At 40.7% G+C, this 13,479-nt stretch overlaps 1 protein-coding gene across 4 annotated transcripts; it reads left to right on the top strand.

The window, feature by feature from the left end:
• The first annotated feature begins 1,895 nt into the window (after window positions 1–1,895).
• Window positions 1,896–13,358, top strand: CNBP (CCHC-type zinc finger, nucleic acid binding protein). Of its 4 annotated transcripts, XM_006870477.1 has the most exons (5): window positions 1,896–2,012; window positions 11,831–11,968; window positions 12,065–12,157; window positions 12,346–12,544; window positions 13,241–13,358. In XM_006870477.1, exons 2-5 carry the CDS (start codon window positions 11,845–11,847, stop codon window positions 13,356–13,358), a joined length of 534 nt encoding a protein of 177 aa, XP_006870539.1. In that variant the 5' UTR covers window positions 1,896–2,012; window positions 11,831–11,844. The 4 variants fall into 4 exon arrangements, with proteins under 4 accessions (XP_006870539.1, XP_006870542.1, XP_006870541.1 ...); XM_006870480.1 differs by lacking the exon at window positions 1,896–2,012 and having other exon boundaries at window positions 11,845–11,947; window positions 12,065–12,155; window positions 12,338–12,544; XM_006870479.1 differs by lacking the exon at window positions 1,896–2,012 and having other exon boundaries at window positions 11,845–11,947.
• The last annotated feature ends 121 nt before the right edge of the window (window positions 13,359–13,479 follow it).

Below are 13,479 nucleotides of genomic sequence, written 5' to 3'. Positions count from 1 at the left end.
ACTAGTTAAGACAATTACAGGAGGCATATAACTAAAGTGCCCAAAGAACTAATGTTTTTGCATTGACTAACTTGTCCTGTCATCCTCTACAGAGAGGAGTCAGCAAATACAAGAAGTCACTGACTACCATCAATTTACAAGACCCCCAGTAACCAGTTTCCCTTATGAGTTCCCATCTATCAGTAGAAAGTAGCCAGATGTGAACCATGACCTATTTCCCAAGAATAGGAAACTGACTTAAAAAGGGAGGAGTTGAAGATACCAGTCTAAAACAACTCCATCTTGTAAGGAGAGAGGTCGTTAGTGCTAACCTTGGTTTGTACTTTAGGTTAATCCGTAGTTAACACCCATCCCTTGGAGTCCTGGTGTGGTGCAATAGGATAAAGCACTGGACCGCAAGGTCAGCGTGAATCACAAGGTTGGTGGTTCAAACCCACCAGCCACTCCTTGGAAATCCTACACAGGGTCGCTATGAATCAAAGCTGGCTCGTTGGCACTTAACAACTAACCAAAAAGTCAGCTGTTCAAACCCAACAGCCTCTCTTTGGAAACTCCATGGCACTTAAGAACAACTAGAACTATTACCATAGGAATAAGAAGTTCCTCCAGGGATTAGCATAACTTTTGATAATCAAAGCAGTAAAGTTCCTCAAAGTCCTCAGACCTCCACTCAACCCCCCAAACTCTAAAAATCCTTCCCCCACTTTCTCCTCAGGAAGGCATGCAGTCCCTTAGCTTTCTGAATATCTGATATACATTAAGCCTAGCTTGCTTTCCCAGACCCTTGCCTTCTCCGGGCAGGTAGCACAGACGCCATTTTGCGGTTATCAATGAAAGCCTTTTGGTTTCGATCTTGACCAAGTATTTGTGATTATATATAATCACTTTTGTTGAAGATACGAAATCTATATTAAAAGCTCCTCCTGGATTGTAATCATTGCAATGAAACGATGTTCTCCCATGTGAACTATCACTCAATTCACAATAAAAACTTTAAAAATTTTTTAAATTTTAATTAAAAAAAACCAACTCCTGAATGTAGCCCAGGGAATCTAATTTATAAATATGCTAGGCAGGTGCGATTGTACTGTGAGGCACCGAAGTCGGTTCCATTCTCTTCACCCTCTTCATACCCTCCCTAGGGCAGGTTCCTTTTCCTCATCAGGCATTTCGTTTTCATGGGATATGTCCTGGCCTTAAGCAGCAAGGCCTTCCTGACTACCCAGGCTCACAGAAAACCCGAAGCAAACCCCAAGGCCTGCAGCCTACATCCACAGCCACTTCCATGACTTGCAACTACTTTCAAATAACTTAAATGTGTGGTAGCGTAGTAGTTACGAATCAGGCTGCGCACCTCAAGGTCAGCAGTTCGAAACTACCAGCCGCTCCGCGGGAGAAAGACGAGGCATTCTGCTCCCGTAAAGATTTACAGCCTCGGAAACCCTGTAAAGGATCGCTATGAGTCGGAACCGACTCCACGGCACACAACAACAACATTGGAAAATCGGGCATGAAGAAAAGCTTTCTTCCGAGCTCAAGAAGTGAGGAGAAATCGTCTCTGACTCGGCGTTAATCAGTCACTTTACTGATACCCGTCCCCTGGTTGTGCTCGGGAGAGCGGAGAGACCCCCAAGTTAGAAGCCTGAGGCCGGGCGTACTCTCTTAGTACTATCGTGGGGTGGGGTTAGCCTGCAGTTCCGGGCGGGAAAGGCTGCGCGCGAGGCACGGTGGGAATGGCCACCGCGCGCGGAAAAAGAGGTCCGACCCGCGCGGCGCTACGACGGGGCGGCCCTTTTCACGGTAGCTCTGATTGGACAGCCAGTGCCCGCGCGCTGATTGGCTGCGTGGGCGAGGCGGAGGGAGCCGTGCGCAGCGGCGTATGTGGGGCCGTGTGCAGACCCGCGTGTGGCGCAGGCAAGGACCCTGAAAATAAACAGCCGCTACCTTGCGAGCCGCCTTCCCGGGGTCTGCGTCCGAGTCTCCGCCGCTGCGGACCAACTCAGGCGCCGAAGGTGAGGGCAGAAAGTGGGGATTTGGGCGAGGGGAACCAAGGGGCGACTTTTGGCCCACGGCGGCGTGGGGGGTAGGGAGCGATGAGGCGGCGATGGAGGCCGCACTTTGGCCTGCACGGCTGCTGCGTCAGGCGAAGAACTCGGCTTCCGCCGCCTCCTTGGGCCGGGGTTTCAGACTCCCCGCAGTCAGGCGACCTTTTCGCCCTTCCCTCTTCTGTGAAGTTGGGCCGCCGCGCGTCCGGGCCTCTCCCAGAGCCCAGGCCGCACCCCAGGCCTCAGGCTTATGGCAAATGAGGCCCAGGCCTATGCGCCCTTGGGACTGAGGTTCTGGGGCTTCGAGGGTTGCCGAATGAAGGACTGAGGGTCAATTTGGCGGGAACTTACTGGAAGTAGGCTGTGAGGTGAGAGAGGGCCCCTAGATGCCGATGGAGGGGGATGGGGTGGCTCTCAGGCAGGCCATGCGTCTGCGGGCCTTGGGCCCAGACCAGGGTTCTGGTGGCCTCAGGGAAGGTCCTTGAATAAGACCCTGTGTTTGGGGTGGTGGTGCGCGCCGAGGAAAGACTTGGGAGCCTTCGGAATTTCAGTTTTGTGTACTTGATAGCTTCCCGATGTTGAGTTTGTATCGTCAGACTTAATTGTCCTAAGTTACCTCTCGAAGAGGGGCTGAAAGAATCCACTTCTTGAGTCAGCACTTTAGAGGGGCCGTTTTAAAATCGCATTACAAAACTCCTGCGTTTTTCAGATTTCAAAATCATAGCAGCAGCAGTCTTTACGTTAATTTCTTGAGTTAATTAGGGGATTGCAACGTAATGTAGAAATATGATAGGAAATTTAATTGGACAGTCCCCATCTAAATTTTTCTTAACGTGAAAACCTATTTTAGGACGGCATAATCGCCTACATTTGGGTTTGGGTGTTGATTTGATTATGGGTAAGGCTTATCCGTGTTGCCACATGTTAACCACATGGCCTCAGCCACAAGGTAGTTCCAGAGGAAGTGACTAGTCTGGTCTTGGGTGGGGGGGGGGTGTCTTAAGAAAAGGAAAAAAAGGTCTGTGACTTCAGGTGGCGTTACGACATTACATAAAGGGTAACGTAAGTAAAAGGATCCTCATGTCGCAAATTAAAAGGTTTTCATTAAAAATAGATTTTCCTTTTTTCCTGTTTGTGTGATGCAACTTTGATGAGAAACCATCAATGAGTTGACCTTTGAATTTAAATTAGCCTTGTTTTATTTGACCAAGCACGATATATGGAGTATGAGGCTTAAAAGAGTCATGTCAAATGTCCCTGCCTTGTGGGCTTTTCTATCCCCCTGCAAACAGTTTAAGATTCTTCTAAAAAATTACTCTGATCAACGCTTATCAAACACCTACAAAGTGCCAGGTACCTAAGTATGTGCTATTTAGCTTTTAAGCCTGATTTTTGACTACAAGTAAACTTTATTTGTACTGGAATATAAAAATCCTTTATTAGATTCTCAAGGACATAATTATGAACTTTAAAACGTTCCAGGTGCAGCAGTTTTGTTTGTATGAGGGGGAGCTCCTAAAAGTTCAGTGGAAAAAATCTGTTGTCTATTTTAAGACCCCTCTTTGGTGTACATGTCACTTTTGAAAACTTGTTAAGATCCAAAAAGTCCACATTCTTTTTACATATTGCTAATTAGGAAAGTACTATATCACAAACAGATGTGCAGAATCTCTAAGCTCTTTTCAGCTAAAATTAAATCCTTGGTGAAAGACAAAGGTGCATTTCTTTACACTAGCATTTGAGGATCAGGAACAAGTGTTTTCTTTTTTGAGGTATAAATTCATTTAGTAATGTGCTTTTTTAACTGACTGGATTCCTTTTACATTTCTTCAAAAATCTAATGATAAATATTTGTAGCATGTTTATGGGAAAGTAACAATACTAAGTCAGAGCTTATAACCCACATTGACTAATTGGAGTGACTGATCTATTGACTAATAAACACTTGACAAAGAAATTTTCCTTTTTTTTTTCTCCTGCTGGAGTGGGTTATTTATTTTTTAAAAAAAGTTCTTGGCCCTTTTGCTCTTCCTAGCCTTCCTGACAGTAAGTGGAGAGGCAGAGGACTGATGCCAAGGCATCTTGGTCTGCTATGTGAACACTCTTTCCATACTGTCTTGATTAATAGAGCTTTTATTCTGCCAGTGTGAGATGAACTGCAGTAAGGGAATGCCATTGAGAGATTCCAGTAAGCTATACAGCATTTTCATGTTGGGTAGAGGGAACCCACCAAACTAATGGGAGGTTGTAATGAGAGCTTGTGGCTACTAAAATTCAAATTGTAAGTAGGATGTCTTTAGGACCATGAGCATATGCTAAAGTGATCATTTGCAGTGGTTTCATGATTATAAAAATAAAGATAGTAATGAGTGAAACCAGGTTGTTAGTCTTTGGGCTTAAGTGTCACATCTGCTTTGTAGATAAGAAAAAAATGACCTTGGCTTAAATTTCGGGAAAGCTTTGTGATATGAATGAATCCAGGTTTATGGCTGTGAGTTTTTTTAAGAGCTAAGTTCTACTTTTATTTAAAAAAACACAAAACAATCTTTTTGCATTAAAATTATGCTCTTAATAATTAGTTGATATGTAGTTTTAATACCTTTGTGTGGGTATTTTTAGAGTAGGGAGTGAATTGGTGTGCCCTCTGTAAATAGTATTTTATTCCTTGACCCTAACAATTACTAAAGCACATATAATTTGTCTTTGTTATTAATACAGTAATTATATCACAGTTTTGATACTAAGGACAAAGCCAGTTAATTATCAGTTAATGCTTAAGTCTAAAAATGAAAGAGTTCAAATTAATAAAACGACCCTGTAACTATTGGAAATACTTTACAGGGTTGCTCTGATTCAGAACTGACTCAACAGTACCTAACAAGGACATCCTAGAAAGCACATTAAAAAGATATAATAGGAATGTTGAGAATAAAACTTACATCAGCAAAATGTAATGGGTGTCTGACTAGCTGTATTGTTTTGTTTCGTTTCAATTTGTTGCTAAGTGCAATCCAGTCCAGTTGGTTCCAACTCATACTGACCCTGTATAGGGTTTCTGAGGAGCGGCTGTTGAGATTGAACTGCCAAACCAATCTCGCAGTGGAGTGCATTAACCCGCAACACACCAGGATTCCTCCATTTGCTGTACCCCTAGTTATTTTTCCAGAGCTTTGAAATAATGTTTCCCAAGCTCCAGGTACCCTCGACTCAAACCATGTTGACTGTATTGCATTAAAACTATAGTGGAGCTTTTGCCGCCTGAACGCTCTCATCGTTATGCTCCAAAAGTCCATTTAGTGTTCTAACATGGTACTCATTTGCTTCATGTTCTTGAATAAAAAGTTAACTACAGATGGCATTCTACTTTACCTGAATTCTGGCTTGAGTGATGGAGAACATAGTACAGAATTAAGAACAATTCTAGGTTCTTTTCTTGGCTCCTGTATTTACCGGCTGACCTTGGTTATTTATACTCGTTTCTGCCTTATTACCTTTGGCGAGCTTCAATTAATAGTTGAATGTGTACTATGAGTTAAATACTAATAAACATTTTTATATTATGTTACAAATACTTATGAACTGTTATCCTTGCAAACCTACAGGCTGTATTCTTGTTCCCCTTTCACTGGTGAGAAAACTTAAGATCTAAGACCAAGTTACTTACCCAAAGCCATATAGCTAGAAAGTCCTAGAATCAATTAATTTCAACTCAGTCTAGCTTTGAGTCTTCTGCAGAGCTGCTCCAGAGTGTTTTCAAAGGCTGTAAATCTTTACTGAAGCAGACTGTCACATCTTTCTCTTCTGTAACGGTGGGTGGTAACTTAGAACCACTGATGTTTTACTTTAACCACTGGGTACCGGGATTCCTTCTGTAGCTTATACCACCCATCTCTTTAAGTGAGGTTTGTGTCATGAAAATTTGATTACACAAAAACATCTGGTTTCTGTGAGACCACTTGGAAATTATCTAATTTTTGTCTCTTCTAAACTTTGTTTTCAGTTTGAAAGAGATGACAAATGAGTATGCGCAATTAGTCTAAACTATGTCTGCTCAACATAGAGATTGGGCTGCATCCTATTTAAAGTCCACCTGGATGCAATCTTTGTCATGAAGTGCAGTGGAGTCGGTTCCAAATTCATAGCCACTTTGTGTAGGGTCTCCAAGGTGGGTTTGAACTGCTGACCTTGCTGTTAGCAGTCTAGTGCTTATCGTACATTGCCGTACCAGGACTCCAGATGCAATCTTAATTGGGAGAATTCAGATAGGAAAGAGTAATGTATGTATTCAGGAGACGTAGAACCTTACAAGTTTTGTTTTTTTAATCAAGCACTACTTTTAATTTGTAACACAGTATATCACAAAAAATGTCCTGTTTTTGCAGTCTTCAGTGTACAATTGAAAGATATTAATCCCATTCACCATGCTTTAATATCACCCTTTTACAGATAAGGACAAGAGAGCTCAAGTGTCTTGACTAGGGAAGCACATTTAGTAGTTAAGCTGTGATTACCCATGATCCCGAAATATTTTTACTGTATGGGAACATGTAAGTATAGATATTTTGTTTTTGTTGAGTGCCATCAAATTGGTCCTGATCCATAGTGAACCCTTTATAGGGTTTCTGAGGAGCTGCTGGTGAACTTGAAATGCTGACCTTGGAGTTTAAACGGTTTTGCGGTCTAGCCCATTAACCCACAGCGCTGCACCAGGATTCCAAGTGTAGATATATCAGTGGGTTTTAGCGGCAAAAGGAAGAGAATGTGTACTTTTTTGCTGCTTGGTGATGCAGTGAAAAAGTATTTTGGTTTTTATCTGAAAATAGTATATGTGTTTCACAGCATTTCATAAAATAATCGCTAACTCATGTTTGCTTTTGAAGGAGCCTGGTGTCACAGTGGGTTAAACATTGTACTGCTAAGTGGAAGTTGGTAGTTCAAATTCAATGTGGGGGTTGTATACATAGTAGATGATTTGATATAAATAAATATATGTGTATGCTTTAATAGGTTGTATCAAATTCTGCAGGAATTTGTCCAAGATTGTTGTTGTTAATACCGACCCTGTGTAGGGTTTCCAAGGAGCAGCTGGTGTGCTTGAACCACTGACCTTGCAGTTCAATTTTGCAGTCTGACAGCATTAGCCCACAGTGCCACGCCAGGACTCCTTTGTTAAGATTGGCATCCCCTAAAGAACATTAACTTGCACCTACAAATGTTCTTTAACAAAACTGGCATCCCATCGCCGGTTCAAACTCACCAGCTGCTCCTCGGAAACCCTATACTGGGTCGCTATGGGTTGGAATCCACTCAATGGCACTTAACAACAACAAAGAACATTTCTAAGTGGAAGTTAATACTGTTTGTGGTCCTTTTTCTTTTTAATTTATATTAGGAATATCTTTAACAACAGTGGACCTTAATCCCTTTGAGAAGCTAAAAGTTGTAGTATCTAAAAGTTCATTTGAACAAAATGTTACTCTGCTTTCAGGAAGCTGGGAGTTTCAGAGTGTGTGTCAGTCTTTAATAAGTATATAACGGAGCCACCTGCCATCAAGTTAATTCTGACTCATTGTGACCCCGTGTGTATCAGTAGAACTCTGCTTCATGGAATTTTCAGTGGCTGGTTTTCTAAAAGTAGATCACCAGTACCTTTCTTCATAGGTGCTTCTGATTGAACTCAAACCATCAACCTTTCAGTTAACATCCAAGCACTTGATTGTTGATAGTGGTAAAATTAACAGTGCTTTTAACCTGTGTGGGTTTATTTTATATGCTTTATTTTGTTAATGTTTGATTAGATTGGATTGGGTCTCTTTAAGATTTACAGTTGGATTCATTCAGCAAATGACTATTAGAAACCCCTCCCTCTAGATTGGAAGAAACAATTAAAATACTTCGGTATATAACTTGGACTGGTGTGGATCTGTAGAATCAACACTGGACTGAACTACAAGGCTGGCAGTTAAAACCTTCAGTTACTCCATAGTAAAGGGTTGCTAAGAGTTAACAAAAGGATAATTCTCTGGGATACTGTGATGATTCAAAGGTGAATTAGTAGGTTTCTGCCCTCAAGGAATAGGATAAAAATCAATATGGCATTGTCATCAGATACTAACAAAGCTCCCTGGATTTTGATAGGCAGGAGCTTTTCAACTGAGTGATGTGGTCAGGTTCTTTTATAGAATTGGCATTTGAGCTGGCTCTTGAAAGTTGGAAAAGATTTAAGACAGGCTGGACAGGAGTACAGCAAAACTCTAGCCAGGAGCAGTCACAGAGCCATAATTCTCAGCTCAGATTTTGCCTTCAACTGCCTCTAGTTTTTCTAAGAGACAGCAACAGTCCCTAAATCTCTTCCTAAAAATACAAGTGTGCTTCGTTCATGGAAAGTAGAATTTAAAGATACGAAGTACCGACATAGATTTTTGTGTATAGACATACCTTGTTTTATTGTACTTCCTAAAATGCTGTGGTTTTTTTATTTTTTATTTTTTTTTTACAGATTGAATGTTGTGGCAACCCTGCTGAGTGCTTTTTTTTTTTTCCCTTCCAACAGCATGTGCTCACAATATTTTATACATTTTCATAATGGTGTTGAACTCAGTAGACTACAGTATAGTGCAAACTTAACTATTAAATGCACTGGAAAACGAAAATAAAATAAAGTCGTGTAACTTGTTTTATGACAGTAATTTTTTATTGCGGTGGTCTGGGACCCATAACATGTCTGAGATATGCCTGTGGTGGTAGTGATGTGCCGTGGAGTTAGTTCCGACTCATAGCAACCCTGTACAGGGTTTCCCAGGTGGTAAATCTTTACGGGAGCAGAAAGCCTTATCTTTCTCGCATGGGACAGCTGGTCGTTTCGAATTGCTGACCTTATGGTTTGCAGCCCGATTCGTAACCACTACACTACCAGAGATATGCCTGTACAAGATGAGCATTAGGGCTGGAACCTGCCTCCTAGAATAGTTAGCATGCCTTCAAGAAACTTCAGTGCTATAATGATGCTATTAAAGAAATGAATCTATCCAAAGTGACCAGAATGAAAGTAGATCTGACTCACTGTTGATCCAAAAGATTGCATACACATACACAAAGCCAGTGGAAAGATCTCTTAAAAGCATATATCCTGCTGATACTAGGCCTTGGGGGGGGGGGTTGTTAATAGTTAATATTTCTTTCCCTTTAAGGATTAACTGGGTTTTTGGGGTTTTTTTTCTGTCACTCCTCTCTTCCCCCCTTTTAACTTTTATGTAAATTGAGTGAAAGCTTAAAGACAAGATCATTTTACATTCAACAAATTATGCTCTTTTCATCTCAATGATTGAAATCCATCCCCTTCATACAAAACAGTTGTCCTTTTCCTCCCTGTGGTTTCCCGTGTACAAATACCCTTTTAAAACTCATTTGTGAGATAAATGTATATATATATATATATATATATCCCACTCTTCCTCTCACATCCATTCTGTTTTGTTTTGTTTTATTCTTCGTACTGTATTTTAGAAAGCAAATTATAATTGAAGCTAAGTTTTGCTCATGGGTTAAGGGAACATTTAAAATACTCTGTTACAGTGTATGAAATTAACCAGCTTTCAACTAGCTAGAGTTTTGATATTTAACCTTAAAAAATGCCATTTTAGCAAATGATGTTACAATTTTGGTAGAAAAAAGGTTCCCGTTCTTGCATTACCTAGTGATGATCATATTACTAAAAGGGTAGGAGGAGAAAGTACCAACGTCCAATAGAGATTGTGGCTGAATGGCTAATTTTACTCTGCATTAGATTGAAATAATATGGTAGTTTTTTTTAGAAGGCTTAATTTTTTTAAGCCGCTTGACTAGGAGTTTGTCATGAATTCTAGGAGTAGTGTCAGTTTAATTTAAGATTGTTAACGTACCACAGTAGAAATGCCACCAAGGGTCTCCAAGATTGTAATTTCAATGGAAGCTGTCACATGATGGGTTCCAACTGCCAATCTTTTGGCTAGCTGTTGAAAAGTAACCACTCAAACCTCTAGAGCTTCTAGATTACTATGCAAATACAAAATCGGTTGAATTATTGAGTTTTTAAATCTTATATTTAGTTCAACCTAGTAAAGGAATTGTTGAATTCCAAATGTTAAGTGCCATTGAGTCGGTTCTGACCCATAGCAACCCTGTATAGGGTTGCCAAGGAGCTGCTGGTGAGCTTGAACCGCCGAACTTGCAGTTCAAATGGCTTGGCAGTCTGGCGCATTAATTCACAGCTCCACACCAGGACTCCTGAATTCCAAATACCCTTGTTTTGAATATAAAATTACATTACAGAAAAACTTGAAGAGGGGAGGAAAGGATGCCTAGTGTGCTTCTTGATAATTTTGTTTTTAACTTTTCGTTGTGAATTGAGTCATTTACAGAGCAAATCTGTTTTCCTTGCAACAATTCATTTTGTTTTATGCCATTGATTACAATCCTCACAGCGTAATATCATATATCCCATTTTGTTTCTGTGTCTTCTGTTGCCATTACTCCTTTTCTAACCCTTTCTGCTTTCTTGGGCAAATGCTACCCTTTTGATTGAAAATGAATGATTGTTCTAAGAAGTGCCTATTCCCCCTAGTGTTAACCTTTCCCCTTACATTGTTGTTAAGTGCAGTTGAGTTAATACGACTCATAGTGAACCCAGTATAGAGTTTCCAAGGAGTGACTGGTGAGTTTGAACTGTCGGTGTTGACGTCCAGTGCTTTATCCTACAGTGGCACACCAGGATTCCATATATAGTATAGTGGTGGTTATGTGCCATGGAGAATTCCAGCTTGTGATACCTGTCCAGGGTTTCTGAGGCTGTAAATTTTTGTAGGAGCAGGAAGTCTCATCTTTCTCATGGAGCAGCTGGTAGATTCAAACTGCTGACCTTTCAGTTATAAGCTTAACTCGTAACCCACTACACTACCAGAACTCCATATAAACCTGTCTGGCTGAAAATGTGCAGTAGCAGTAAGTTCTGTATTCTCAGGGTTGCACCAGTCTGACCAGAAGACTGGTTGTCTTTGGGATTTTGATTCCTCCCCCTTGCCCCCCCATATTTTTCTCCCACTATAATTGAGTAGATTCCTACTCATAACAACCTTTTATAGGGTTTTCGAGTCTTTACAGGTGCGGATAGCCTCATCGTTCACTCAAGAATGGCTGGTGGATTTGAACCACCAACCTTGAGGTTGGCACATATTCCACAATGCCATCAGGGCTCCTTTCACTCTTATCAATTGTTGTTTGTTGTTAAGTGCTGTAGAGTCGGTTCCAACTCATGGTGACCTGGTCTGGTAATAGAGTTTCTGTGGAGCAGCTGGTGGGTTTGAGCTGCCTATCTTATGGTTAGCAGTCCAATGTTTATCCTACAGTAATACAAGGAGGCTTCAAAAAGTTTATATAAATTAGAATTATGATTCTTCCACAAACTTTTCGAAACCCCTTAGTTGTTCATCGACACTAATCCTATAAATCCCATCCTATAACTCTGTAAATAACTGTTAATCCATATGGATTAATTTTATTTTTGTTCAGAATATAAAAGAATTTGAGCAAGAAAAGGGGGGCATCAAATCTATAGAGCAGTGTATGATGCTTAAATATATAGGTGTTTGGTTGTTTTTCTTAGACAAGTGCTTTCAAGTCAGTTCTGATTAATAGTGACCCTATATGAAGTCCCCCCCCCAAATAATTTAATAAAAATACACTTAAAGAAATTAAAAGTGAAAAATAATTTCAGGTGGTTTAATGTTACCATTTTTAATATTTAGAAGACCTAACTGCAGCCATGAGCAGCAATGAGTGCTTCAAGTGTGGGCGATCTGGTCACTGGGCCCGGGAATGCCCTACTGGAGGAGGCCGTGGTCGTGGAATGAGAAGCCGTGGCAGAGGTGGTTTTACCTCGGATAGAGGTATTTTGTTGAATTAAAAATTTTGAAGTATTTCAATGTTCATTAGTGTCAAGATTGGTCTAATTAGCCAAATTCTTTTGTTTTTGCTCAAAATAGGTTTCCAGTTTGTTTCCTCGTCTCTTCCAGACATCTGTTATCGCTGTGGTGAGTCTGGTCATCTTGCCAAGGACTGTGATCTTCAGGAGGATGGTAAGTATTTAATACCTCCTTTTTATACCCTTCCAGGATGAGAAGAGGTGAGCATGTATCATTGCACCTTAGCATTGGGAAGGGCTGTCACCTTTGAGGGTTTGTATTTGTGTGTTGTTTTTTTTAATACAGCAACTTTCTGTAAAGGTTTTATAGTCTTGGTCTGCTTCTTTTCCTTATTGTTGAAGCCTGCTATAACTGCGGTAGAGGTGGTCACATTGCCAAGGACTGCAAGGAGCCCAAGAGAGAGCGAGAGCAGTGTTGCTACAACTGTGGCAAACCAGGCCATCTGGCTCGTGACTGTGACCACGCTGATGAGCAGAAGTGCTATTCTTGTGGAGAATTTGGACACATTCAGAAAGACTGCACCAAAGTGAAGTGTTATAGGTAAGTTATAAAATATTGCTAGACGAAACGCAGAAATTCTTAGACAGATAAATTCTCTTTAAATGGAAGGACCTTGTGGATTGGTACATTTGTGAAAATCAGATGAGGTAGATCATTATGGCAGAACACTGATTACTGAAACTTACTGGTGGCTTTTGGCAACTGGATAGGCTATATCATTATGGGATTTCTTAGTGTTTTAAAAAATATGAAATTCATAATAATTTTAAATTAGCAGAGATTTGCTCCTCCCCCACAATATCCAATTAGTTTTTTTGTAATGCCCTTTGAAAACACCTCTCTCACTAGTTCAATGTCAGTTGCCTTTTCATTCCTAGAGGTGATTTTTACAGAGACTTGTGTGATCCATACACATATTAGTTTGTCATGTAAGCAGAAGTCTTTCGGGTGTTAGCAAATATACAATTAACTGCATATACACATATACCTGTAAAACCGTAGGCATTGCTTTGCAGTACAATCATCAGTGGATTGTGGTAAGTATTATGATCTTTATGTTGCTTGATGTAGTATGGAGGAAAAGTAAATTTGATGGCTAGGATTGTGCAATTCAAAGTAGCTCTGTTATTCAGTTCCTCCTTCGTATCATGGTCTCCCCTCAAGTTTAGAAATCAGTGGTATTTATTGGATTTATTTTGTCACTGCCAGTGTGGATATTCTTCATTTCTTTTTTAGGTGTGGTGAAACTGGTCATGTAGCCATCAACTGCAGCAAGACAAGTGAAGTCAACTGCTACCGCTGTGGCGAGTCAGGGCACCTTGCACGGGAATGCACAATTGAGGCTACAGCTTAATTCTTTTCCTTTGTCGCCCCTCCTTTTTCTGATTGATGGTTGTATTCTTTTCTCTGAATCCTCTTCACTGGCCAAAGGTTGGCAGATAGAGGCTACTCCCAGGCCAGTGAGCTTTACTTGC

The sequence above is a fragment of the Chrysochloris asiatica genome, unplaced genomic scaffold, assembly GCF_000296735.1.
Source record: "Chrysochloris asiatica unplaced genomic scaffold, ChrAsi1.0 scaffold00142, whole genome shotgun sequence".
Lineage (NCBI taxonomy): Eukaryota > Metazoa > Chordata > Mammalia > Afrosoricida > Chrysochloridae > Chrysochloris > Chrysochloris asiatica.
The sequence above is the reverse complement of the archived record's forward strand: the minus strand, read 5'-3'. Positions and strand labels throughout refer to the sequence as shown.

Excerpts from the sequence above, each read along its gene's own strand:
- CNBP (XM_006870478.1), top strand. The coding sequence starts at position 11,845 with ATGAGCAGCAATGAGTGCTTCAAGTGTGGGCGATCTGGTCACTGGGCC. Across the intron at positions 11,969-12,064 it reads TGGTTTTACCTCGGATAGAG|GTTTCCAGTTTGTTTCCTCG; the intron begins GTATTTTGTTGA and ends TGCTCAAAATAG. Across the intron at positions 12,156-12,337 it reads GACTGTGATCTTCAGGAGGA|TGTTGAAGCCTGCTATAACT; the intron begins TGGTAAGTATTT and ends TCTTTTCCTTAT.